The following is a 27983-nucleotide window of genomic DNA, read 5'->3' on the forward strand; positions in this document are numbered from 1 at the left end:
AGGAAAAATTGAGTAGGTATACTATTCGATTTTATTGTACATAATTATGTATATTATACATATTTTCTTCTTCTAGACCACTAGACCAGTATTTTTTTTTAAAACTATTTTTAATGTATCATATTTTTTAACTCAACATCTGACTTGCAACGATTTTATAGCATTATAATGCTATTAAGTGTTCTCTGAGTATCATTAAATTGGCTTAAGGGTCTTCGTAACCGAAACAATCGATAATAATAATTTATATGTCAAGTTTTAAACTTAATTTCAAATTAAATAAATACATAATATTATTTTTAATGAGATCTTGTTAGATAATGTATATTTTTGAACAATAATAGTAATTTATAGTATTAAAAAGTCATCAGTTCACTATTATATTATATTGATTATAATATTGATGTTAGTCATTTTTATTTTTAATCAGGTCCTCATTTATTCTTATATTTATCTTTTCACATTTAATAAAAATGAATTAGTGGATCATAAAACATATTTGTTTTTTAAAAAATTCTTATTCTAGCATTTTTGTTGGTGTTTTATCTGTTTGGCCGAATAAATACAATAGTCATATATTTCAAACCATTTTAATGGCGTTCAAATTGTCGTTAGCAGTTTTTAAAAATATATTAGAAAGTCCGAAGTGTACTCACAATAATAATTCATGAATAACAAGAAGGACGCTGGACCAGGATATTTGATATGTGTATTGTTCCTTGAGGATTCGTTCCCCAGTCGGCCCCTTTGGTTGATTGCGTGCAAAAATTATCAACTGTCTGTTTTACAAGCCCTAAACTACAAATTATTTTGTCAAATAACAAAAAGTGAAGCAGCTATTCCTATAAACTTTAGGAATATGAATATAGTCTAAGTAGGTATAAAGTCTTTTAAATGACAAAGTATAATGATAAGTATGTAGGTCATCCGAAAATGTCAACAACATGCTCTATTATTGAATAATAACTGATATTGTGACATTTTACTTTCCTATCTCTGTTCAATAAACAAACAATATAGTATAAACTAACATGAATAATTTTTTTGTTAACTAAGCTAAAGTTTGAAGTATCATTGTGTTTCCAAGTTCGATATCACTTTATACAACACGTATATCTGTGTAATGGAGACGTTATTTTTGCGTTTGATTTATACCTAATTAATTTCTATCCACGTGAAGGTATGTATATTGTTCGTCGATGTTTACATAATTAGAACCGATATTTTATATTGTATCGCGAAGAACTATAATAAGGATAAAATTTCTATACCTTTTAGTGTTCGCTAGTTCATTATACATAAAACTAATATTATTCAAGTTTTGTGATTCATTTTTCTTTTTTGTAATCTTTCATTTTTTTCAGACCATGTAAATTCTTGTTCTTCTAAATTTTCTTTTATGTGAATCTAAAGTAATTTTATGCTTGTGTAAATCCTTATAAAACAATAATTTGATGTTGTGCGGTGAGAATTGTAGCTTACAATTTCAAGACTTTGTTTTTAAAAATCTTATTTATAATAGTGCGATGAAAAATGATTATAACTTATTCTTGAACGTTTATTGTAGAGCGTATAATGAGCACGACATGTGCCCTTTGTGATCAAAGAAGAATGGAGCGCCTTTCTTTTGATGACATTATAATTTTTGTTTTTGATAATTCATGCGAACCGTTATTATATCTCTGCTTACGTACATATACCGTAGTTTTGACCGATGGAACATAATAATTTTGTTAGACGTTATAAAACGACCCGACGCACGACGATGGCGACGACCAAAATAGAGAGAGACACTGCGCTGATTTGGACCCGATCCACTACAGGACTTAATAATTTTCTTTTCGCCTTTGTTTCTGCCAAAGTGTAAAATTCCATGCGTCCCTTTTACAGTTGTAAAATTTGATCATCGGCCATGAACTCGTGTTTCCCGCCATTGGCCGCTCTAACGTTGAAAGATAAACGCCGAAATTCCGCTTATTTGGAGACCACCGGAAATCAAACCAGTGGAAAACCTAACGTTATTCAAGACATGGAAATGTTTTATATAAAGCAAATTGCTCATAATCTTAAGGTAAGAACCAAAATAAATTTCCAAAAACATTTTAAATGGATATACATAATGTTTTAGTGACGAAATTGCTTTAACGGTTTAACGCATATCTATTGAAAATACATATATACGTATATTTATTTATTGTACTTTAAACATAATATTATGTAATAAAAATAAGATCTATTAAATTACATAACAATATACGTTAATCGTTTAAAATGAATGACGAATGTACAAAAAGGAGAAAATAGATAATCACTACAGTTTTAGATGTCGAATATGCCTCATTATTGAGTAAGCCACCGTAATATATTATAAACAGATCGTTTTCTGAACGAAGTCTGTCAGCTTTATTAATAAGTATATTTTATTATTTTATGATATATTGATGTACTCATATCGCTATTAAAGCAATTTATTTTACTATTATTATATGATAGGTTGAATTTATTTTTGCCAAAAACAGCATTTAAACATTTCATTGTGCGATTATAATATTATTATTATATTTAAAGTAGATACCCATGAATATGACTTTTCATTTATAACAAAATAACTTAAGATATTATTCTTCGGATCAATATATAATTCTGCCCATATTTAAACTTCAATTGTCCATAAAAAAAATCTTAAGCCTTAGCTTTAAAAAATTATCTACAAGGTATTTTATAAATTTTACAAAATTCTAACTTTATATTCTTTAAAAAAAAATACTGTTATTATAAATTATATTTTGATATTTTTAATTTGTTTATTGTATATTATAACGACTTATATAAGTAACCTTGTATTCAATTTCTAATCATATTATACAGGGTGATTCTTTTAAGTGGGTACACTAATTCTCCCGAAAAGTATTTACTTTTTTCAAAATATTTTTTTATATGGTTTCAAGTTGTTAAAAAACCAACGTTTTTATTAAAAAATTATATTTTTAACATTTTTTTATCCCTATAATTTTTTAAGTATTTTACTTTTTTGAATGACAACATGTAATTTTAATTTGATATTCCAAAACAGAATATTTTTCTAAGTAATTTGTTATATAAAAATTGAATTTAGGGCAAGTAGTTTACAAGATATAGGTATTTAAAGGTTAGATGAGCGAAGTGCAGTGGTACGGGGTTACCCCGCAAAATGTTTGTCCACTACTCCGCTTGTCTAAACTTTAAATACATATAACTCATAAACTACTCGTCCTAAATTCGATTTTTTACGTATCAAAATACTTAGAAAAATATTCTGCTTTGGAATATGAAATTAAAACTCTATGTTCTCATTCAAAAAAGTAAAAACTTAAAAAATGATAAGGATAAAAAATATTTAAAAATATAATTTTTTAATAAAAACGTTGGTTTTTTAACAACTTGAAACCATGTAAAAAAATATTTTGAAAAAAGTAAATACTTTTCGAGATAATTAGTGTACCCATTTAAAAGAATCACTCTGTATATACTACTTATGAATTACTGTAATTATCATTTGCGAAAATTTTTTTTTGCACCAGCGGTTTTTATATTAATATTGATAAATAACTATAATAGGAAGTGGTTAATGATAATAATTTTTGACAATACACAGCATAGTACTAGCATATATATTATATAGACGTATATAGTTGTCTGAATCCCAAATAAATATAGTAAATTATTAAATTGTTAAATTATTTCTCGCATAAATCGTTCTATTTTGTGATAAATGTATAATAATTCATATTATGGCATTGTGATTGGCATCATAATTTATGGCCATCATATCATAGCCTAATGAAGATATTATGTGATTCATAAAGTTTCATAATATTATAAATAACAGCAATAACTATTGAGCTCATGACTATCTGTTTAAAAAATGACGATTTAATGCAAATCTTTTGCACATACACTACATATTTACCTGCTTATCGTTCCTTGTCCTGCTATATTTCTGGATAACATTTCAATTCTTCCCCCCCCCCCCAATCTGTTTAATATATAGGTAGGTATAAAATATATTGACTATCGTCTAACTTGGACTTTGGTTGCATCACATTAAAACCAAAAAATGGCTAATACCAGTTGACTCTTTAAGGCTCTTAGGTGTTTTAAGCTTCTTTTTCAACCTTAGCAACCTCTAACAGGGTGGTTCTCTCATGAATTTCGTTTTGGTTCACGTAAATCAAATAATTTGTTGTTTATATAAGCTAGGGGTTGTCATCATTAGTTACAGAAAAATATTATGTTTGTATTACATTGTCTCAAAAACTTATCGGCCGATTTTGATGAAAGGTTCAGAGACTAGATTTTGTATGTTTGTAGATTTGAAAGTATAGTAAGTGCTATATTATCCAATCTCGGCCGAACTAGTTCACAAAGCAAGGTACACTATAGTAAGTACACTATTACCGTTGCCGATTTGCTCGTGTATTGAAATGTACACCTGCTAGAAGCCTGGAACTGAGATACAAAGATATAGTTCTTTATTTTTTTGTTCGTCCATTTTTCAGTAAAATGTTTGTATATAGTACCTATATTATAATATATATTTCCGTTATCGTAAATAGTAATCGTATAATATGCAATTTCTGCATTTAGTAGTTTACAAGATTAGATTACTGTATTTTTTACTTGGTATCTAATTTAGTATAAAATAGCTTCACAATAAAAAATGTTTATCAATTGTTATTGATCATTTACTTTGTATAGTAATGTTTGTAGTGATCATTACTAATTGACCAAGTAAAACATTACTGTGAAGATTATGATCATTAAAGTCACTATTATCGGAGATTTTTGCACTTGTTTGGTTCTTTTCTCCATAAATATAATGATTAAGAAACAAGGGTAATAATTTATAATTTAACCTATAATAAGACTTGTATAAGTGTATATTATATACTTCTTTTTTCGTGTTATTATGCGTGATAAATCGGGATGGTTAGTTATGCATGATATTTACGAAATAGTACAGTGTTTTTTTTTTTTTTTTAAATTTAAAAAAAACCTGTACCCATCGTTGTTTGTATTTCTATTTTTTACACTGCGAAAAAAATCTCTCTTCTCCAAAAGAAAATATGATATTTCACAATATATTTATGTATCTCGCTATTCCCTCGTTGCATACTGATAATAAAAATACGTCTTGTTCGCGATATTTTTTTTTTATACTTTTATAATTATGTATATTATATCTTTATTTTTTCGTCGTCGCAATATCTCTCATCGTCGCGTTTAGTGATCCATTTTTTTTTCTTTTCGTTCTCGTCCACGCGGGTACGGTCCGGCCAAATTCGCCATGCCTGTTGTAGACATCCATCGGCCGCAGAGTTTGTAAAATGATAATGGGAAAAAACCCGTTATGATTCGTCAAACCATTATCGTCGTAGGTATATTATGTATTATTATTATTATTATTATTGTTACATACGATCACACGAGTTGATCGCCACGGCCCCCGTACGGACACTCAACAATATAATATTATATACGACGTACCTATGCGTGTTATAATCGTCGTTCATCGCCATCATCGTATACGTTATCGGCACAATGGGAAGGTTTCTGCGCTGGACAATGCGCCTCCGATTTTTCCCGGACGCACGCCGCAATATTGGTAGGCACTCGGTACATAATATTATAGTCAGTCACCTCGGCGATAAACTCTCGTGACCGGAATTTCCGACGGCCAACTTGCTGCAGCCGAATGCAGGTTTATTGTTATTATTATATTATATATTATATATTATAATATATTGTTGTTGTTATCATTATTATTCTTATATAACACAAAGCGTTCATTCGCCACTGGGCAGATATTGCTGTACAGCAGGTCGTCAAGACGATTACTAAATTACTGGTGGAAAAATATTATATAGTACACATCATGCCTTCGTTTGATGAAATTTACTCGTTCAAGATATTGCTCGATAGTTTGCGACGGAACATACGCCTATGGTGATGACCTGTGTATTATAGGCACGTGTATTGATTGTGTGTGTACCTTATATCGCATATATATCCACAGTTTATTACGTGCCATTAATTTTTGTAATTTATTTTAAAATGTGCCCGGGATTATATTACTTTATGTTCATAACGTGGCCCGCGAACAAACCGTTATTATATATTATTATTATTATTATTAAATATTATATTAGACGGCACGTATTCGATTTCCGTAACCCTTTAATTAATACCTTCAAATAATATCGTTTTGCCGCTGCTGCACCGTTATTGCATTAGTATATTATATATTACTATAGTAATAAATAATAATAGTAATATATAACCTATTTACTGCGCAATTTGATGCTCCTGCGTAGATATTATTAAACGTATTGGGCGCAAATCAATTGTTTTGCTACTTTTTTTGTGCGTGACATCGCGTTAACCGAGTTTTCAAAATGTAGATACTAAGTACACGTGTATTATACAGTTGTTGTATATAAAATAATTAAAAAACTTAAAATTGGTATCGAGAAGACAAAACGTGTTTTGTAATGAGTAATGAGTTTGTATATAAATCGTAAATAATATACAATATATAGGTTAGGTTATAACCTAACCTATGTAATAATATATATATATTTATTAAAAAAACGTTAAAACACTCAGTCATTCATTATGTTATTCGAATAATATTAAAACCCGGAAACTATAATATAGTGGCACCATCGTAATAACCGGTATTGAATATGGCAAATATGTAATAGGTAGTCACGCTAGTAAAATATTTGATAAGACATTTTTTCACCATATCTGATCACCAAGCAGTTAAAATTGAATGAAATCAAAAATAAAAACGAAGATACTACATTAGTTCATTAGTATATTTATATAGACATATTATGGTAATATTTTTGTGAAATTCGACTTTTACTCAAGTAAATACTAAACCTTAGTTGTTAATAGTTTTATCTTATATATATTTACGATATGCTCGTATGTGTTACGACTGTTACGAGTTATGATTTTATGAGCTCCTAATAACTTAACTACTACCGACAAACCACTTTCAGACAAAATATAGCCCCCCAATCAACCTAGCCGATTGTAGAATTGCGTGATGATTTTAATGGTTTATTATTAGCGTATCATTACAAGTTTAAACACTATATAAATTAGGTATATGCAAATATTGCACCACGTCCAGCCTGATTTGAATTTGACTATTCAAATTTATCACTAAGTAAAATGTCTTCTTTATATCGTATTAATACATTTAAAATGTGTTTATTTTATAGTTGATAATATTTATTTAAAGATATTATACTAATTTTCAAATTATTAAATGTTATCAACTATAAAATATATACATTTTAAATATTTTAATTTAAAAATTAGTAATATCTTTAAATATAACTTACATAATATGCCAACTCTTTATTTTTACTGTGTATTACAAAATGTCAACATTTAAAATTACATAATGCAAAGTTTTTATAATCGTTATTTTTTCAATAGGGTAGCAACAATAAATGTATCCAATTGTTAAAAAATATTATGTTTTAGAGTTTATTTTAACCATATACGCTTATCTCTCTCTCTCTCTTTCAATCCATCTATTTATCTAATAGACTTATATCAAAATGTCGTTGGTATTCATTCTAGAATTCTAGATATCAATTACTCATTTAGAAATCATAACTTATTTCTTTACACGTTTCTGCTATATCCAGTCACGCTACTGCTTTTTACAATACTTTCCATTTGAGTTACACATATGCTATATGTACAAGTCCGAGGTCTGAGATATCATTCATCCACGTTCAATTGTAACCATCTATTGTGCCGAATTATTTGTGGCGATACTCTTAATCGATGAAGACATTAAATTATATACACGTATCGAGTCGAATATTGTATGATTCTGCTGTTGTTACGTCTTGCTTGTAGATGTACATAGGTTCTTATTTTAATTTTATAAATTTATTTTTAATGGTTGAAAAAAAAATAAGCATTAATATGTATTTCAGTTTTTGTCCAGTCCTACAGCAGTAATCAAATAACAGATTTTTTTTTTCGATTAAATCATACAATTAGATGATAACAGAATTTGCTTCAATGAGTGGATGCATATGTTAAGGAGTAATTATTGTATCCACGATAAATTTGTGCGGACCGTTTCCGAACCATCTCCTTTTATATGTCATTATTATTAACACACTCGTAATTAATCAAAAAACAACTGATGTTGGTGAGTCATGTGTGGCATATTGCCCAGTCACAGTTACAGTGGTAGACATCGAATAAGCATATAGACGCAGTATATATCTAATTCTCTATAAACGAAAAAAAAACTAAATAGAATCAGTTATAAAAGTACCATTTTGTCTCCTATTACAAATTCTGATTTCCTTTTTGTTTAAAAATATATGCATATGTCATCAGTAATTTCATTATTTGAACCTTTACCGCTTTATCAATTTGTATGTGTTGTTTGTGTGGAAAAAAACGTCTCCAATGTTCTTTTATCTGTCACGTTTTCCCAATATTATTTTACTGTTATTGCGGTCTGTGTTCAAGTTTGCGGCAATCGATGGTAAATAAATGTTATGTTTGCTATTTCATATTTTTCTTATATCTATTGATTTGTCTGTACTAATAACTCAAATGTATTCCAATTTTTAACCTAAGTAGGTACACATTAATATTTGTGCTATTTACTGTTGAGAAGTTAGCGTATTTTTTCTGTTACTTACCATGCCATACCTTAATTTTTTTTAAATGTATGGTGTTGTGGCTGCAGTCACGCGATATCAGTACGCACAAGCCGCTGTCACTATAATAGTTCCCATATGGGTGATCATCCGTGTTCTTGATGGAAAAAACCTTGCCACACATACACGTGTTGTCAACCTACCTTATACCAACCCTACTTATTCTTTCCTTAACCCCTACAATAGCTAATGGCCATAGTTATCGAGCTCGAAATCAATAAAAAAAATATTCTAATAAATTAAATTATAATTATTAAACTATTACATTTTCGAGTTGTCAAAATATATAGGTACCTAATAGATTAATTCTTCAATACCGTTTTCCCTATTATTTTAAATTGAACTATGATCATATAGATAAAACTTTATTACTGTTATATCGTAAATTGAATGACAAATGTAAGTGAATCCGAGCTAATTAAAATATTTTATACAATTCCATAATAAAGGTTCTGGTAGGCGTTGAATCTTATAAAAATAATAATTACATCTAATTAAATAAAATAATTTCAAAACATTAATAATCAGACTATCTGCAAACGAATTTGAGGTTGAATCTAAATAAAAAATGCTATTATTAAGGTGATCGCTACACAGACACATCACCAATTGCAGGTAGCAACTACCTATTTAGTAAGTATACCAATTATAAGAAGGTTTTTCTGTACTTTTTTATAATCGTGTCAGTTATTTTATTGAGATTTCTTCTTATACATAGTTCTTTATACTTTATAGTATACTAATTTGTATTAGGTACAAATTAATCGCTAAGGACTGTTTTTTTTTTTTTAAGTTTATGTACTGGGAGACAACAGAACTTCTATCATTTTAAATAATTTATTATTACTTGTCACTCATTATCCATATTGTAAAAAACAATAAATAAAAAGTGAACAATTTTATGGGTTTTTTCTCATTACACTTCTGTATGGATTAAACAGTGTATAGTATATAAAATGCTACCACTCTATTTTTTTATTTTTTTTTTTTTGAAGTAGAGCCGTGGTGGTGCCACACGTGTTTTGGGTTTTAATCATCTGCGTACCTACCTTCGTATATATGAAGAGCCCACAGATGTCACAGTAGACACGTGCCTAGACGATACAGGATATTGGTGTCGGCGCTTTAACTTCCTGTAACCGTATACTTCTTATTCCTGGACCACCCTATTCTTACGGGATGTTCTCTGTTCTGAAAAATAAAATACGGGAACATTGTTTTGAGTTTGTAGGTACCTAAATATATGATATTCATTGTTCATTTTACCGCGCGATATTAATTTATCATAGTACCCAATCTTAATTATAAATTAATATTGTTTGAAATCCATTGTGTATTAGAGTTTGTAAATATCAATTAAAAAAATATATGCTGTTTTGGTATTGGTATTTTGTTAGTTAATTGTTTTTGAAAAATGAAGACAGAATGTTTTAGAATAAAATAAAATAGTAAAGATCATCTTATTTAAAATAGAATTTTGAAATTTTGAAAAAATAAAATATGTAGCCTAAAATTATATATCTAGCACACATTAAAAAAAAAAAAAAAAAATTATACTAATAGTAATATTATTATTATTACAATTATTATATATTAATATATTAAGTTATAATAAGTGGTTTAACTTGATTATAACTAGGTTATACTCATTACTTAGGTATTATTACCAGTGTTTATATGTCCCTAGTAAAGTAGTAAAAATATTAGGCCATAATAAATAAACTATTATTTCCCTTATAAAATAATAAGGTACTTAATTTATATTATACCTAAACTATATACCATATTATTTATCTAAATTTAATTTCACACTGTTAATAAAACACACATATTTTACAGCAAAAATGTTTCTATGCAATATTATATTATGCTTGTTTATGACGAATGTGAAATCGTTATTTATTTTTATTTATATACATAATATTGTAAATTAATTTTGTAGTACACCCTCGTCACCCTCCACTGTAGTGGCTGTTGGTAGTGATGATTATTTGTAATACACTTATGACCTATTTGGTTATATGCACGTCTATAAGTATTATATTTTAAGTTGTGTACATTGAAATAGCCTTTATAGTATCAACTATTATAACAGCTAACTTCCTACTCTGACCTTTTCGTTTATATTATTGTGTACGAAAATATCCATTTGAATTTATCCTTGACAAATTGTTCGTTCCAATGTGCAGAGCTATATCCTTTGACCTTTAACGAACACGCCATACTATTATTTCTGTATGCTTACCAACATTGCGTATTTGACGTTATATATATAAGCACATATGGTAGACCAGCCGACGTCTGCAATGCATTTTATATAATTTATGATCTATGCGACACTTATTATGTAATATGCATTGATTTTAATGTTATATCAATGATGCAGGTTATTAATATTGTGTTTTCTTATTGTTACCTACTCGGAATCGGTTTTTTGTTTTTTTTTTTTAATTTACGAAATATGAGCGTCTTGAAACTACATTTACCTGATCTGGGTTGGTATGTTTAGAAAAAAAAAACATCACGTACAAACCATTAAGAGCAAGTTGTAAAACGGTTTGTAAATCGAACCTGTGAAATTCAGAAGTTGAATTTTTTTCCATTCGTGTTTCTTTTTATTCGTTTCCAACCTATTAAAACTCGTATAGTGTTACTGTGATTATGTTTATTTACGGTGACATAAAAACGTTGTTTAAAAAAATTGGCTTGACATGAATTTTTATGCGCAGTTGTTTTTTTTTTTTATCGCACATTTAAACATTCGAACTACCGTGCGATGTATTTGGGATATGTCTTATGATTTATGACTATGGAAACTTTCCGTAGTCTGGAATACTACATATATATGCAATACATACAAGTGATCGGAGAATACAATAAAACGTTTCACTATCGCGACATGCAACGCGTTGATTGTTGCTCCATAATATTATATTTTAATAGGTTCATTGCACGCGTTCGTTTAAATTTTTTTTCTACATATAGCTACTTAATTTGTGTGATTTATATTATTGTTGCTTTGGACAGGACTACGAATTGGAACAAAAAATGGAATTCGAGATGAAAATGCGCGAGGGGACGACACGACTCCTTGCCGCCTGCAAACATCAAACGCAGTCGTTGCAAGCCGCCAAGAGCTTGTTGACGTCCAACGAAAGGATGACCGCTTACATCGCCGAATTGCACCGGAAGAGCCGAGAACCGCCACAGTGAGTATTAAATAGGCATATATATATATATATATATATATATATATATATATATATATATATAATTATTATTATTATTGGTAATCGGAATACAAATCTCCGGGAAAAATAATCCCTCGATGAACGACCGCAGAAAAAAAATCCTCAGACTACAATATTACTTATAAGCACATGAAAATTATTTTAATATTAAATTACAAATAGGTATATATTATATATTATACTTATCATTCAAAAAATTAATATATTATAAGATATCATAAATAATTTTAAATAAATTCCTAATATATATTTAAGTAAATATTTCGAATGATCGAGTCAGTGTATATGGTATATAAAAAATATAGGTGGATAATAATATAATTAATAATGAATCTATACTGACAGTAGATTTTTAACTGTTTAAAAAATAGTATATTAAAATATTTCAATAGTAATAATAATAATAATAATAATAATAATAATAATAATAATAATAATAATAATAATAATGCGATATCTGGGGTCGTCGGGTGATTTTTCTTCCCCTAGGATTTTTATTCCGGGATTTATTATCAATGCATAGACGAGGTTATCGTGTATTCGTCGTTACACAAACCGTACGGTTTTCTTTATTTTTTTTCTTTTACCATATAGGATCGGTTGGAACGGTGGCAGGGCTCGGGTGTCACTTTCGGATTTACGACTCCCGCTGATGTGGCGGGACACGGATCATTTCAAAAATAAAGGCGACTACCGGAGATTTGCAGTGTTCTGTTTGGCCAAAATCGGTACGCAACTGTACGACACCAGCCTCATGTTTCCGGTCGATAGATCCATGACCGACGTCACGTTTAACGACGTACTGCTCTTGTGAGTCGCCACACGTCTGCGGAATGTCCCGCGAAAATGTTCACATTTTTATTTTCATTTATCGTTGCAGCGAAAACGTCGGGCCGGATTTCAAACTCGACTTAGAAGTCTACGCCCATGTGCTGCGAGACGACTTTTCGATTGCGAGCACGCCTAGGAAAATCAAGAACACGTTGCACAGTTCCATAAGCCGCACGGTCGGCAAAAAGTTGGCCGCCACGTTGAGAGACGAACTGAACAGTGGTAAAATGTAAGTCTCGAACACTTATAATTACTGTATTTTCGTATACGTTTTGTACACGTGCGCCTTTTTTTTTTTTTTTGAATCGTTTACGAATAAAATAACGCATTTTCAGTGGACCTAATTTCGAACTAATGGCATCAGCCAAACTGACTTTAGAAGAAGTGGATGACCGAGTACATACGCACGATATGAAAATCGAGAGCACTCGTAAGTAAAACAAATCAACGTGACAAAATTTGCGTAAATCAATACTGATTTTTAATACGATGACTAACGATGATTATACATGATTTTATGCTAGCAGAAAACCGTAACAATCAGTTACCTCTGTTCGGTCATTTTTGCTGTCGGTTGGCTGCACAACCCCAGTGTATGTCGTCCCCGGTATATTCAGGCCGTGTACTGCCACGTGACGAATCATCATCTTCGTGGGCCAGCCTCCAAGCATTTGAACTGTCTGTGTGGTCGACAGAAGAAGAAGCAAAATCTAAACCACCCCAGAAAACATTTCGCGTCGATAGGGTATGACATCTTAAAATTAATGTGATACAATTAGAAGTAATATTGTTGGGTAATAAGTCAAAAACACCTGTGATTGACCAATGAACAAAGTATATAAAGATAACATTTACGAATAAAGATTAATACATTTTTTTTAACCACATGTTATTTACACTAATCGATATTAAAGCTACGCTTAGCCCCCGAATAATTTATTTTCTATTTTGGTGCGCATACACACTGAAATGAAAAATGCAAACATTCTGACATTCATAAAGTCATGAAATTAATTGTAAGTTTTGATATTGTTGTATACAATGTCCATTTACACATTTACCTAGACCAAAAGCAGTTTATTTTATTAAGAGTTAAAACATGTTCTATGACTTATCATATTATTATTAAAAATCAAACTACCTACAAATTTAAATTAAATTCGAAAACTATACACCCCACATAGTTATCTATAAAATTTGTAGAAATTACAATGGCTTAGTGTTACCTATCAAATATTTTTTTAGATTTTGCTTTTTATTAATATAGGTTGGAAAAAAACTTTTGGGTGATACAGATTTTTAGTATTTAGATTTTTATAATTGTTACAAGTTCTGGTTTATGTACAGATGCATAGCCTTGACTAACGCAATGTCCTACGTGAACGCGGCGAGTGCGAACGAATTCTATATACTGACCATGCTGTCTTAACGAAATACAAGCTGTTTTGTTTTTTGCCGCGTTCACGTAGGACGTAGTGTAAAGGATTAATAACAATATTAATCCAATTTTACAATTTAAAAAAAAACTATTTGAAAATGAATTAAAGTTTTTTGGACTATGGTTAAAATTAAATAATTTTGATTATTTACTAAAAATGTATTTCTTTTAAATTATTATGATGAATGAAAGTATATTTTTCATTGAAGTTCATAAGTTTTAAATCATTGATATTTATTGGAAGTACGAGCTAGTAGTGCTGGTACTATATAATCCTTACAAAAATTAATCATCAGTTAACCATAGTTTCTTTCCCCCAACAATAAATTAATTGTATATACTGATACTTAAATATAAATATTTTGTTTTTTCGTTTAGAATACAGTAATTCGAGCACTAAAAAATAATAATGAAATTGAAATATCCAACGAATCTGAAAAGCGAACAGTATCGTTTATATTTTCAGTAGAAAACGGTGAGGAAAAGGGCAATTGGCTTAAATATTTAGTTCAACATACCAAAGAACATTACAAGTAAGGCATATTCAGACAGCCACGAGATGTTTATTGAATTTATTGGATTTTTTTTTTTCTTAGATGGAAAAAAGCAGCTGAAATTGTCATGGAAGTACAGTTGTTAGAATCTAATAGGCATTCGTTCATCAAGCCAGAGCGACAGGGATCACTTTATGATGAAACTCCACTTTTTGGTAAACTAACTCAACAAATTAAATATAATTTTATTTATTACTTTTTGTAATTTATAGTACAAATAAAACAAATTTATATTAATATATAAATGTTGCACGTGTAGGTTATGAAATGTCTAAACTTTTGTAGTATTAACATTTGGACTGATATTTATCATTTAACCGTCTCCATGATATTTTCAATACCTATTAATGTATGAATTTGATTTAAAAAATACAAAATGTATTCAACTTATCTTTCGTGCATAAAAACCCTTAAATAGTCAAATCAAATTTTTCGTATACCATAACTAGACATTTCATTAACTATGTGATTTTATTGTTCTTAAATTACTCATTAAATGTATTCAATTTTCTATGTTTAGAATCTTTTGACAAGAGCAATCGCGATAAGAACAGGCCTACTGTAATGGATATGTTTTCCAATGGAGGCAAAGTCTCTTCTACCAGTCTTAACTCATGTTCATCCACCGGTTCTATAACTCATAATCTACGCTCAAACTCATCCTCATCATCATCATCGACTGTTAGCAGTAGTGGAACCCAACGGCGATCGCATTGGCCGTTTTCTAAGAAAATGTGATTGGCGCACAAAGTTTCTATTTTGTCATTATGATGTACATACCGGAGTGGGCTACACCTTATTAAGACTCCTAGTTTTTTTACCCTTATTTACCATTTTTGTACCTGCTTAATGTTAAATTTTAAAATTGCTTAATTTTAATAGTCGTATTATTATTATCCATTTTATCTCTTTTGTACCTATTCCTATGTGTACCATTTCATTGATTTTCCATTTTATTTTTAAAGCGTATTTTAATATGAAGTATAGCCCTCTCTTATCAATGTGTCTTTAAGACTTCTAACAATAGTATTAAATGTAACTGTATAAAATGAATACTTATTATTATTAGAATTAGAATTATAAGTCAAGATTTTTATTTTTATTTATCATTGATTATTATCATTATTTAATAATATGACAATCGTTATATTTCAAATGTGTCCCTCTCATCACCATATACCAATGTATTTTTTGTGCTGAGTTGATTCTTAAGCTTTCTTATCAAATTTAAGTATAATTTGAAAATATTAATTTAATTTAATGTAATAATAATAATAATAAAAATAATGAATAATGACTGATCATTACATTGTGTCAAGTATAAGTAATTTAGTAGAGCATATTTGTTAAGGCTGCACATTCTTATACCTTGTGTATGCGTACTAGGACATTAAACATATTTTTTATATTGACGTATAATTCTGGTGTTATATCATGTTATTAAATTAAAGCCAGACGTTCAGATGGGACACAAAGTGTCATTTCTGGCGGTGATCATCCGTGTTTGACATACAAATACATTCAATATGTCCCCAATTTCAACAAGATCTTCAAATCAATACATTCCTAGTTTTAGAGTGTGTGCAAATAAAAATTAATTATTAACCATTAGAATATGTAAACATTGCGTTAGGTAGTGTGGTGTAATGTTGTCTACCGGGCAATTGTTTAATTATGTGTAGTGTGTAACCGACTGTTTACCAGAACTACTGTGTGCCACTGATTGTAATGAACATGGCATGTTGGAAGTCAAATATCAATATATTATGGTATTTTCAAGCTACGTATGTCATAAAAATCATTGAAAACTTGAGTTTATTTATCTCGGCACATAACATTGAGTTTAATAACCTCAAATGATTGATGTATCAGAAGTAGAAGTTATAACGTCAATTGGCCATGGTCCCGTGGTGAATAGATATACATTTCACAGCCATTCCCATGAATACAGAATGTACCATGCCATACATCAATGATGCTTAACTTATTATAATTCATTCAAAATATTATTTAATATAGTATATTACATTAATAAAGTATTAGAATAATATTACACTAATGTGAAATTATTATTATTATTATTTTTTTTTTTATTAGGGTTGAGGCATTGACAGCAAGGGTCATTGCCTGTGGAACTGTGGGGGAGGGAATTGTTGGTTGGAAAACATAGGTGTTTTGGCAGAATTTCGAATAGGCACCCATAGGTTTCTGCCATGCTCGGGTGGGAGGCGGCGGCTCTCTTTGATGTAATATTAATTATCTATTAAAAAATAAAATCTTGTGACGTGCATCACACTTATTAACGTGCGTCACAGTTATTTGAATTAATATCAAATATTTGAGTAACAATGGCAAAAAAAAGAATGAATGTTAATAATCATAATGAACATGAATGGAGACTTGCAAATTAGACATTAGTTTCAGACTATCGCCAGGAACTAAAAGGGTTACAGTTTAGGGCGCAGTATTGTGAATTTTAAACTGAAGGTGCTAGACTATTATTGACAAATTGTTCAGACTAGATGGAACATTGTTTTTATATTCTATAACTCTGTTTATTTTTGTGATAGAGCCTTGGCTAGGACTTAAAAAGTTCTAAGAGCAGATAATTAATACCTGATCACAATTAAAAATAATTTAAAATGTGTACTTGCTACTTAAAACATAAGAGAATGTCATCACAAAGTAACAGGTCCAGCAAATCTATCCCCCAAAAATATTAAGAACCCATGTTATTCAAGAAAATTTAAACATTAAGTATTAAAACAATTTGATATAAAACACCTGAATGTGATTTCAATAAAATTAACTGTAGAGTTAAAAAATTGAAAATTACAAAATAATACTAACTTTTTAATAATAAAAATAAAATATAGTTTGTTTTTTATTTTTAACAACATTTAAATAATGTAATATAATAGTGAAATAAGTAGATATAAACTATAAGCTATTTAAGTCTTGGATCATAATATTAATGGGTTAAAAATTGTTATCATATTTAGTATTAATATTGTATATATTAATATACTATCTTAGGTAGGTACCTAATTAGAAATCTTATACAGTTTTGTAAATCATACTTTTATAATCTTCACTTGTAGCACGGCACATTTTAAATTGACCGTTTCTTAAATCACTTGATACCATTGTATGTACTCATATTTATTTTTTTACTTTTCAATAACTATCATCAAGTGACGAATTACAAATTTTTTCCATTAAATTTAGTTCACTCCAAGGCAAGGATTAAAAAAATTTGATACCTAAATCAGACTTAAATAAAATAAAGTCTAAAATAGCTGTTAGTTTATATCTATTTTTTTACTATTATATTTTATTATTGTTTAAAAATGAATAAACAAACTATATTTTTTTACTTTTTAATAATTTAACTCTACAGGTGTTTTGTATCAAATTGTTTTAAGTCTTACCTTAGGGCTTAGAGTGAACTAAATGCATTAATGCAATCGAAAAACATAGTATAAGGAATAATACTTAATAATTCTTTATACTATGTTGAAAAAATAGTCCCAATTCTCAAACTCTCAATCTCAAATAAGGCTCAAAGCTCAAACGCCTCAAACCGTGTTTAAGTGTTTTAGACGTTCGTATCTTGATAAGCAATAACCATGTACTATGATAACGTGTAGTGTTATCAATATTCGAAATTTGGTCATACTGCGCCTTTCAAAACTCAAAAAAACTGACCAAGTGACAACTGAATATTATTACTTTTTACAATTTTACAATTTATTTTACACAGTTGAAAAATACACTTTACACATTATCCCTTAAAAATAAATATCTTTTATTAGAATGTAGAGGTGGGAATTTCCGGTTATTTGAACGATCTGAATCATTTGAAATTTGAATCAAATCAGTCTACTGATATTTTAATTAATTAATGTGAATATCCAAATCATTCACTGTATATTTCTTATGGGTGTAATGTTTGTTTTTGGGTTTCGAGTTGTTACAATATCTTTGGAATGACGGAAATGACGTTATCACTAACATTGCGTATTCGATACTACCCATTAAAAACCGCCAAAAGACCTAAAGATCAATATTTGATTTGATCGAATATTTTTAGTAAGATCTGACATCATTCGGTTGCGATCCTGTCACTCGACGGATTCGTTCGTTTTCAATTTTGATTCATTCAGTCGCGACCATCACAACTCTATTAGAATGGAAATTAGCGATCCATATTTAAAGTACAAGTTTATTGTGAAGAAATGGGAAAATGAGTTTATCAAGACCAACAGTCGAAATCCTAAAAAGGTAATTAGTAATTACAATAGACTATTTTCAATAGTTCAATTATACAAACGTTATAGATAATTACCTAAGTAATATAAAAGTTGTGATTAACAAAAAATTTTTATTTTATAGGACGACATAAAGTTAGCTGATCAAAAAGTGCGATACGCTTACAAAATGTACTGGCAAATTAAAACTTCTTTACTCGAAAAAACTCTGATTAGTGAAGTAGATGATGCAAATGATTCCAAAATTGATGAAACATTATTTATCAGCAATATTCAAGATCAGACAGAATCCAATACACCAATTATTGATGATCCACCTGTTGATACTAATAAGCCATCGGTTTGGGGTAAACATTTGAATAATAAGCCCAAGTCTGAAATACCAACTAATGTTAAATCCATTGAAAATAATATTTCTGTAAAGTTTTCAAAGAAATTATTTGATGGTTGTGATTTTAAGAAGAGAAATCCTCGAAAAAGTATTGTAAAAAAGAAAACTACTGAACTTGATTGTTCTCAAAATGTATCTGACTGTATCACCAACATCACATCTAATAATTCTAACACACAGGAGGACAGTGCATTTCATGAAGATTCAAATTTATCTGTTATTACTGCAGAATCTAATGTTGTAACAAACAGTACAATTCAAATTTCTAATAATTCTAGTTGTGTAACACAACCTCTTAGCTTTCTACAAAAATCAAATGGTAATGTTAAAGCTTCTCCAAAAATGATGACAGTAAATCGAAAATTAGATGATGGTTGGTTGGAAAGATGTAATGAAAATATTTCGAAAATAACCAATTCAAACATTATTGAGCCCGATTTAAAACAAACAAAAGAAATTGAAAGTGATACAGATGTTGTCTATGAAAGTGATAATGAAACACAAGATATTCCACTATATTCATCTCAAAGAATTAAAGCTCAAGAATTTAGTGATAGTCAAAATAGTATCAGGAATAGTAGTCAGATTACTAGTAATCAGGAAACTAATGTAGAGTATAATGAAATTACAAGAAGCTCAAAAAAACGTTATAATTCTGATGAAGAATCGGAAGAATGTTCAATGCAGTCAAAAGTATTAAAAACTCATGATCACGATAGTGTTCAGTTATCTACTAAAGATAGTCGAAAAAAAGTTATGTTGGAATCAAAAATATCTAGCGGTAAGGCTAACGAAAACTTTGTAAAATTAGATATGAAAAGAAAAATTTATAGTCGTGGCAAAAGATCGGTTAAAACTACTACTTACAAAAAAAAGCAGTGGAAAAATAGAAAGAAAGAACTAGGTGGAGATTTTTCAGCTACCGATCGAACAACATTATTAAAATGTTTTAAATGTGGCGACATTGGGCATTATTCTAAAAATTGTAATAAAAGTAAGTGTATTATGTCTAAGAATAAAATTGAATTACTAATTATTATTATTTTTGAAAGGTAATGAATTAATTCCTTTGGAAGAAATTGGTGAAGAGGAGAGTCCATATCTTACTCTTGAAGAAGCTGAACAATTAGCTCTTGAAAAAAAAGAAAAAGCTCATTGTAAGAAATGGGCTCGGGAATCAAAAGATCAAGTACATAAATTGTTTAAAATGAAATACAAATTTAAAATTTATATTCTAATATTCATACATTTTGTTTTAGGACTGTTCAACAGAGTATCCTCTAATATTAGAAAATACCTCCAAGTCAGAAAATGTTTCTCCTGTATATAAACTTGAAGATAATTCTGTTATTGGTATTTATTTTCATTTATAATATTGACCTTTTGTTCATTTTATATAATATTATTCTATTAAATAATATCAGATACGCCAGACGAAGTATTCAAAGCTTTAAAATTGTTTGGTCATTCCAAATTCCGTCCGGGTCAAGAAAAAGCAATAATGAGAATTCTTTCTGGTCTTTCAACTCTAGTCACATTATCAACAGGTTCTGGAAAATCTTTATGTTACCAATTACCAGCATATCTATTTAGTAAAAAATCCAATTGTATCACATTAGTCATTTCTCCACTCATATCATTGATGGAAGATCAAGTAATTTTAATCTAATACATTTCAAGTTAATACTTTTTAAATATGCTAAAACTTATTTAAGGTTGGTGGAATAAGCGCAGTAAATATAGCATGTTTGCATAATAATCAAACACCAAAAGAACGGGACATTATTATGGAAAAAATAACTAATGGAGAGTTATCAATTCTATTATTATCACCTGAGGCTGTTGTTTCTGGTTTTAATACTGATTGGTTATCGAAACTTCCTCCTATTGCATTTGTGTGTTTAGATGAGGCCCACTGTCTTTCTCAATGGTCTCATAATTTTAGACCATCATATCTCATGATTTGTCAAGTACTATTTATACAATATAAATTATATTTTGAGAGTTATTAACTTTTCTATTTTAGGTTTTAAGAGAAAAATTTGGTGTTAAAACATTTTTGGGTTTAACTGCAACCGCGACTGTTTCAACTGTTTCAAGTATTGCTAGTGAATTGATGTTGGACGATGATCCAAATTCAATTATTAAAGATACACCTTTACCAGACAATCTCATGTTAAGTGTGTCGAGAGATAAAAATCGTGATACAGCCTTAATCAATTTATTAAATGGAAATCGGTTTAAAAATTGTAGCTCAATAATTATTTATTGTATTAGGCGAGACGAATGTGAACGAATTGCTTCATTTATTAGAACTACTTTCCAGGTGATTTTTTTTATATACATTTTTAGTTGTTCAATGATTATTTAAAGGAAATTATGTTTTATCTTAATTAGTCACAACATACGTCTAATGGTAAACGGGGTCAGTTGTCACAAATTGCTGAGCCATATCATGCAGGATTATCTGCAGCAAAAAGGAAACGCACACAAAAGTATTTTATGGATGGTAATAAAATTTAGATATTAACTTGTCAACAAATTATAATTAATATTATCATGATATAGGTCAACTTAAAATTGTCGTGGCTACTGTTGCTTTTGGCATGGGAATAAATAAGGCTGATCTGCAAGGTGTTATACATTATAACATGGCTAAAAGTTTAGAAAGTTATGTGCAAGAAATTGGTCGAGCTGGACGTGATGGAAATGTGGCACATTGTCACCTGTTTTTGGAATCTGAAGTACAAATTTTATTTATATAAACTTTGTATTTATAGTTTTTAAAATATTAATATTATTTAAGGGGAATGATATTGCTGAATTAAGTCGACATATATACTCAAATTCTGTTGACCGTGCGTCCATTCGAAAATTACTTGAAAGAGTATTTGTTGAGTGTAAATGTAAAGAAAAAGAAAAAGAATGCACTAAACACGAGGTGGTATTTGAAGTAGAAGATACTGTTTCCGTTTTAGATATGAAACAAGAAAATATTCAGACACTTCTGTGTTACCTTGAATTAAATACACAAAAATTGGTAAAAAATTTACCATTATCTTATATTTGTTGTAAAATAACATGTTATAAAGGACCAAAGTTTTTGAAACAACTTTCAAAAACTGTAAGTAAAATTTTCATCAACAATACCTACCATTAAATATTAATATTAAAATAATTGCATAAAAATATTTAGTGTCCTCCTCTTGCTGTTGCTTATGCTTTGAAAGGAAGTTCTGGAAAACCGTCTAATCAAATTGAATTTTCGATTTTTAAAGTAGCTTCTGTCATAGGATGGGATAGTGGTATTGTTAAAAAAGAGCTAAAAAACTTGGAGTGGTCAAATAGTAAGTTTTTCATTTGTCTTATGCAGTGGCACCAAACTTTATAAACATTTTACTGTCAAATAAACAAATTTCACACAAGGTACCATCTATCCGCAACTATTATCTATAGTGAATTATAGTTGTTAGAACCACCCACTCAATTACAGTTATTGTTGTAACAACTACTGTTAATTGGCTCTACACTTAATGATCTTATGTATAAAACCAAATTTAAATTCCTTATCCCCACTACCGGTTCTAGATTTATATTTTGCACCTACAAAAGTTATATACCCAATGTTTGAAATTTGTTTTATAAAATCATATTATTAAATATTTAATGTATTAATAATTTTATTTATTTTTGTAGCTAATGGAAAATTTTATAAAAGTGGAGTGGCAGTTGAATTTTATTGTCTAGGCTTTAGAGTATTAGCCCCAGGCAATATGGATTCAGAACTATTGGATTCAACTCTGTGCAATTTATGTAGTATATCACATCAACAAGAAACTAAATCACTATCTGAATTACAAAATTGTTTTGATACTTTTATGAGGTATTGTAGATATTAAATTGTTACTTTTAATAATATTTGTTATCTTCATGGATTTATTTTTACCTAGGTCTTCAACAACCACTTCTATTGAGTGTTGTGATGAGATCAATATAGAACTATGTGAAAAATTAAAGAATTATGTGAGAGAATATTTTACTGTTGACAATTTATCTATGCTTATTCATAAACCACAAGTATGTAATTTAATATTGTAACTAATTGCATTAATTTACTTTATCTAAATTCATATTATTTTAGGAAGAAATAGTTTTAAATGAAACAGATGAAACCCAAATCGCATCTGATGTTAACCGTTTATTTAATAGTTACATTGATTGTAAGTTTACTGCTCGGGCTGTAGCTAGAATATTTCATGGTGTTGAAAGTCCCAATTTTCCAGCTTATGTTTGGGGACGATCTCCATTTTGGCGTATTCATATAAAAAAAAATTTTAATACTGTTTGTAAAATTGCACAGAAGCAAATTATTTCTAACTTAAAAAAATAATTTTTGTATTTTTATTGTTTAATGTTTCATTATTTATTTTGAGTTATATTTTAATATTTATAATGTAAGATAAAATGTTTTAATAGTAATAAGATTCCAATAAGAAATTATATTTATAATAATATTTTATCTCGCTGTGTTTTGTACTTGCATTGTCCACTATATGTCCACTCGTATTAATTCTGACCAACCGATCAATACATCTAAAATAATGTGAAAAGGTATGATTTTAAAATGTGTACTTTTTCTAAAATTTTTTAACTTTCTCATTATTAAAATTATTTTTTCGAATTAATTATAATCAGAAATAGACAAAGTCTCATTTAGATATTATGACACTGACACATCTAGGTTTCACAGAAAAACCTGATTTTTATAAGCAAAAGTTTATTTTCATATTATTTTGGGAAAACGCTAAGTGTGTGGCTTCTTATTTGACACCTCACGTCCTGTATTCTCTTACCACATAAACTTATTGTGAATTAGCTGTATAGATTGTTTATTTCTAATAACAAATTTAAAAAAAATATATATATATATATATATTATTTTGGTGTTTAAGTTTATCTTTTAGACTTGAATTATGTATTGATTGACACGGACAGTCTACTTACTGGGTCACATAAAAACCATAATAAACTTTTATTCCTAAAAGCTTAATGCATAAAAGTATACTAGGGTCGAACAATCTAAATGTTATCGTCGTTTCGGTTTCACCACGTCAAGTTTAAAACAAAAAAAGTGTAGATATGTACCTATTTTGCCTATATTATACCCCAAGAAACATTTAATGTTTAAGTGAAGTATTACAATATAATATTATTAATCTTCATATTTTATATACATTATACACCTCAATACCTCATATTTATAAGTATTTACTATGGACACCTATTTTAGAATAGTTTATATACACTTGATATACCTAGTCATATGGGTTTTTATATTTTACAATAATATATATTACTATAATTACTTATTTTTTTTAATTACGATACGTATAGTATAATAATACACTTAAATATAAATTAGTCGTTGTCTAGACTCAGTCTTAAAAGTATTCTTTTCCAGATGTTTTTTGATATAATAACTATTAAGCTCATCATTCAATTATTATTCAGAAGTCACTTGGGGATAAATGTTTTACGTAGGTATATAAATTATATCAATATAATATATCAAAAAAAAAAAATTTTTTTTTGAGGAACACGATTACTGCTAATATTCATTATTAACAAATAAATTAAAGTAATGGGTATTTTAATAGATTTGAACTAGTAATATTGAAGTGCTCCATGCTTCTTTATAAGCAAATTCTACGACCATTAATACTCTATGCTGCTCCCATCTGGGGTAACTGTGCCAAAACTCACATAAATAAAATTCAAGTCTTCCAGTCCAAGATTCTACGCATAATATTCAACGCGCCGTGGTTCGTCAGAAACTAAGCACTTCATACAGATTTCAGACTCCCGATGGTTAAATCCTGCATACAGTATCTCTCAATAAATTTTTCAAACTCAGCGATAATCCTACCCTCCGGCGTCTCAAGCGCGGACGTGCCCGCGATGCCCTTTCTCAACACCAATAAGATTTACAAAAAAAAAAAAAAAATACACTTAGATTAACTAATATTATGATGGCATATTTTATTATTTATTTATTCATCTTTGTAATTTACTGTATATATTGTAATTAATGTACGCTTAACAACTTAATGATGTTAAAAATTCTTTATTATATCAATAAGTTAGATGACCTTGTATGTCAGAAACACTTTAATTTAATAAAAAAAAAAAAGTAATATTGATTGTAAATAATTTTTTTCGACTAATGTACTTATTGTACTTACCTACTATACAATGTTTATTTCCGAAAAAAGTGTTCAAGAACTCTCATAAATTGATCTTTCTTACAACAGCCTAAAAATATCAAAAATAAATTTGTTATGCTTACACATTATACAGTATACACATACTAAATTAAAACGTTGATAGAATTGGATATTTTAACAAAAAATAACAATTAAATAATTATATAATATGATTACATGCTAAGTAATATGTATGTGAGGATTTATCTTATTTTTATTAGTATTATAATAGTATAATACCTATCATCAATAATGTTCCATGGGCCAACCTCATTAACGATTCTAATACTTTCATTAAATAAAAAAACATGAAACAAGTAAAAAAAAGATAGACAAATGGTTCAACAGTACTTTTGTACATATACAGGGTGTGTCGCGTGAGGATTTACCCATTGGCCATTGCGATATCTCCCGAAATAATGGTGATACCTATCGAAATTCTGGTTTTGTAATAAGACTCACAAAGATAGGAACTATACAATAATTTCATATTTTAATGTTTTGGTAAAAAAGTTAAAAAAATATATTTTTTTTGGAACAAGTCTAGTTTAGCGGCCACTCAAATTTTTCGATTTTTTTTCGGAAACATATGTATTTTAACGAGTTTTAAACGATGGTGTAAAAATAAATTTACGGAAACCGTTAGTTTTGAAGTTATAGACTTACGATTTTCGGTTTTTTACTCATACGCGCGACACTATTTTTTTTACATTTTTACCGCTTTTATATAATGCATTTTAAAATTAATTTTTTGGGGATGTAAAAATGTAAAAATGTAAAAAAAAAACAAAAAAATATCCCTCGACTTGCTATGCAAAACCACCTCAAGTGATCACAGGATAAGTTATATGTCGTATAATATGTGCAGTGATTACACGTTTTGCTCCTCGGTACAGTCGCTCTGCTCCGCAAATCGAAAATATCCCGCCATGCGCCTGAGTAAAAAACAGGAAATCGTCAACTTCGTAAGTCTATAACTTCAAAACTAATGGTTTCCGCAAATTTATTTGTATACACGATACACCATCGTTTAAGACTCGTTAAAATACATAGATTTCCGAAAAAAAAATTGAAAAATTTGAGTGGCCGCTAAACTAGACTTATGCCTTTTTTGTTTAATTATTTCCAAAAAAATGTGTAAGTTTTGTAAAGTTTATTTTTTTGAAAATATTGACGTTCCAAAATTATATTTTCATTAATTTCCTGATTTTTATTTTTTTTTTAATTTCCAGAAAAATTGCGAATTATTTAACACCATAATGTTATCAAACATATTGTGACCCGCCACGCCACGCGCATTCCCATACGGCCGGCCGAATACTTTCCGTGCTCCTATAGTTATAATCATATTTTATTTCTTCAAAACTAGAAAGAATATTAAAAATCAGTAAATTAATGAAATTAAAATTTTGAAACGTCAATATTTTCAGAAAAATAAATTCTACAAAATGGCTATCTTTAAATTTTTGGAAATAATTAAATAAAAAATATATATTTTTTACATTTTTTACAAGAACATTAAAATAAATTTAAAAATGAAATAATTGCAGTTCTTATCCCTGTGAATCCTATTATATCACCAGAATTTTGATATCTATTATTTCGTGAGATATCGCAATGGGTAAATCCTCGCGTGACACTCTGTACCTTATATAATATTACCTATACTATATAACGTCTAATAATTACTCGCATAGCTTGCTCCGTTCAATACGCCAAGTTTATATATATATACATATCCTCCAGATTTTGAAACCTAAAAAAATGATTGACCGTAATAAGTTCATATTATTAAAGGACAGAATGAGAGTTATTTTCAGCTTTTTGAGCATGAAATCAGACTGCTGATTAATATCATAATTTACCTGCATTTATAGAGCATGGCACTATGCGAAATTGCCCGGGCAAAGTGTACGCTGTCCCGATTCGAGTGGGCAAAGTGAATGATTAAATACTGCAGCGCTCCGCTCAGATTTATATCGAAATGGTATTTCGTAGCAAATTAGCGCTAGACAACACGACTTATTACCTGTAGTTACGAGATAGTTAGGTACCTACGCAATGTACGCGACGACGGCTGCTGATAAACGAACCGAACTCATCCGAAATTTCAACGTTAAATTATTCAAAATTATTCCATTCAAAATACACTCACGACATGGTCAACCGGTGATCATTCCAGAAAGTGCTGCAGCGACGGTCGTAAGTCTGTTCAATTTATGGAAGAATAAAAG

At 28.9% G+C, this 27983-nt stretch overlaps 2 protein-coding genes and 1 long non-coding RNA gene across 8 annotated transcripts in view; 2 read left to right on the forward strand and 1 right to left on the reverse strand.

Annotated features, from left to right (window-relative positions):
- The window catches only part of LOC107172906 (rhotekin-like), a 35401-nt gene extending 19475 nt beyond the window's left edge, over positions 1-15926 (forward strand). For 3 of the 6 annotated variants that reach the window (XM_015523213.2, XM_015523216.2, XM_089224104.1), the window contains exons 2-9: positions 11778-11959; positions 12596-12811; positions 12882-13061; positions 13168-13262; positions 13357-13577; positions 14649-14803; positions 14867-14979; positions 15345-15926. In XM_015523213.2, the coding sequence (XP_015378699.1) occupies positions 11778-11959; positions 12596-12811; positions 12882-13061; positions 13168-13262; positions 13357-13577; positions 14649-14803; positions 14867-14979; positions 15345-15562 (1380 nt within the window). In that variant the 3' untranslated portion in view covers positions 15563-15926. Of the gene's footprint in view, positions 1-1890; positions 2072-11777; positions 11960-12595; positions 12812-12881; positions 13062-13167; positions 13263-13356; positions 13578-14648; positions 14804-14866; positions 14980-15344 lie in introns of all 6 variants that reach the window. The other 3 variants (XM_015523212.2, XM_089224102.1, XM_089224103.1) reach the window with 2 other exon arrangements.
- On the reverse strand, positions 9717-27912 carry LOC149056774 (uncharacterized). Its single transcript, XR_016191067.1, has 4 exons — positions 27615-27912; positions 27439-27505; positions 25729-25798; positions 9717-9941 (listed from the first exon to the last, which is right to left on the reverse strand). It is a non-coding gene; the product is annotated as an uncharacterized LOC149056774 (long non-coding RNA).
- Positions 18585-24005, forward strand: RecQ4 (RecQ4 helicase). The gene is made up of 14 exons (XM_015523186.2): positions 18585-19108; positions 19220-20480; positions 20539-20675; positions 20746-20839; positions 20911-21140; positions 21202-21456; positions 21513-21812; positions 21884-21995; positions 22055-22230; positions 22293-22610; positions 22683-22833; positions 23183-23369; positions 23437-23563; positions 23628-24005. Exons 1-14 carry the CDS (start codon positions 19016-19018, stop codon positions 23874-23876), a joined length of 3690 nt encoding a protein of 1229 aa, XP_015378672.2. The 5' UTR covers positions 18585-19015; the 3' UTR covers positions 23877-24005.
- Positions 27913-27983: the final 71 nt, after the last annotated feature.

This window comes from Diuraphis noxia, unplaced genomic scaffold, assembly GCF_037042655.1.
Source record: "Diuraphis noxia isolate RWA-SAM2 unplaced genomic scaffold, SU_Dnox_SAM2 contig0003, whole genome shotgun sequence".
NCBI classification, from domain to species: domain Eukaryota; kingdom Metazoa; phylum Arthropoda; class Insecta; order Hemiptera; family Aphididae; genus Diuraphis; species Diuraphis noxia.

Bases quoted from the DNA above. Each gene is read 5' to 3' on its own strand.
- RecQ4 (XM_015523186.2), top strand. From the start codon at position 19,016: ATGGAAATTAGCGATCCATATTTAAAGTACAAGTTTATTGTGAAGAAA. The intron at 21,996-22,054 runs GTAATAAAATTT...ATCATGATATAG, and splicing joins ACAAAAGTATTTTATGGATG to GTCAACTTAAAATTGTCGTG. The intron at 23,370-23,436 runs GTATTGTAGATA...ATTTTTACCTAG, and splicing joins TGTTTTGATACTTTTATGAG to GTCTTCAACAACCACTTCTA.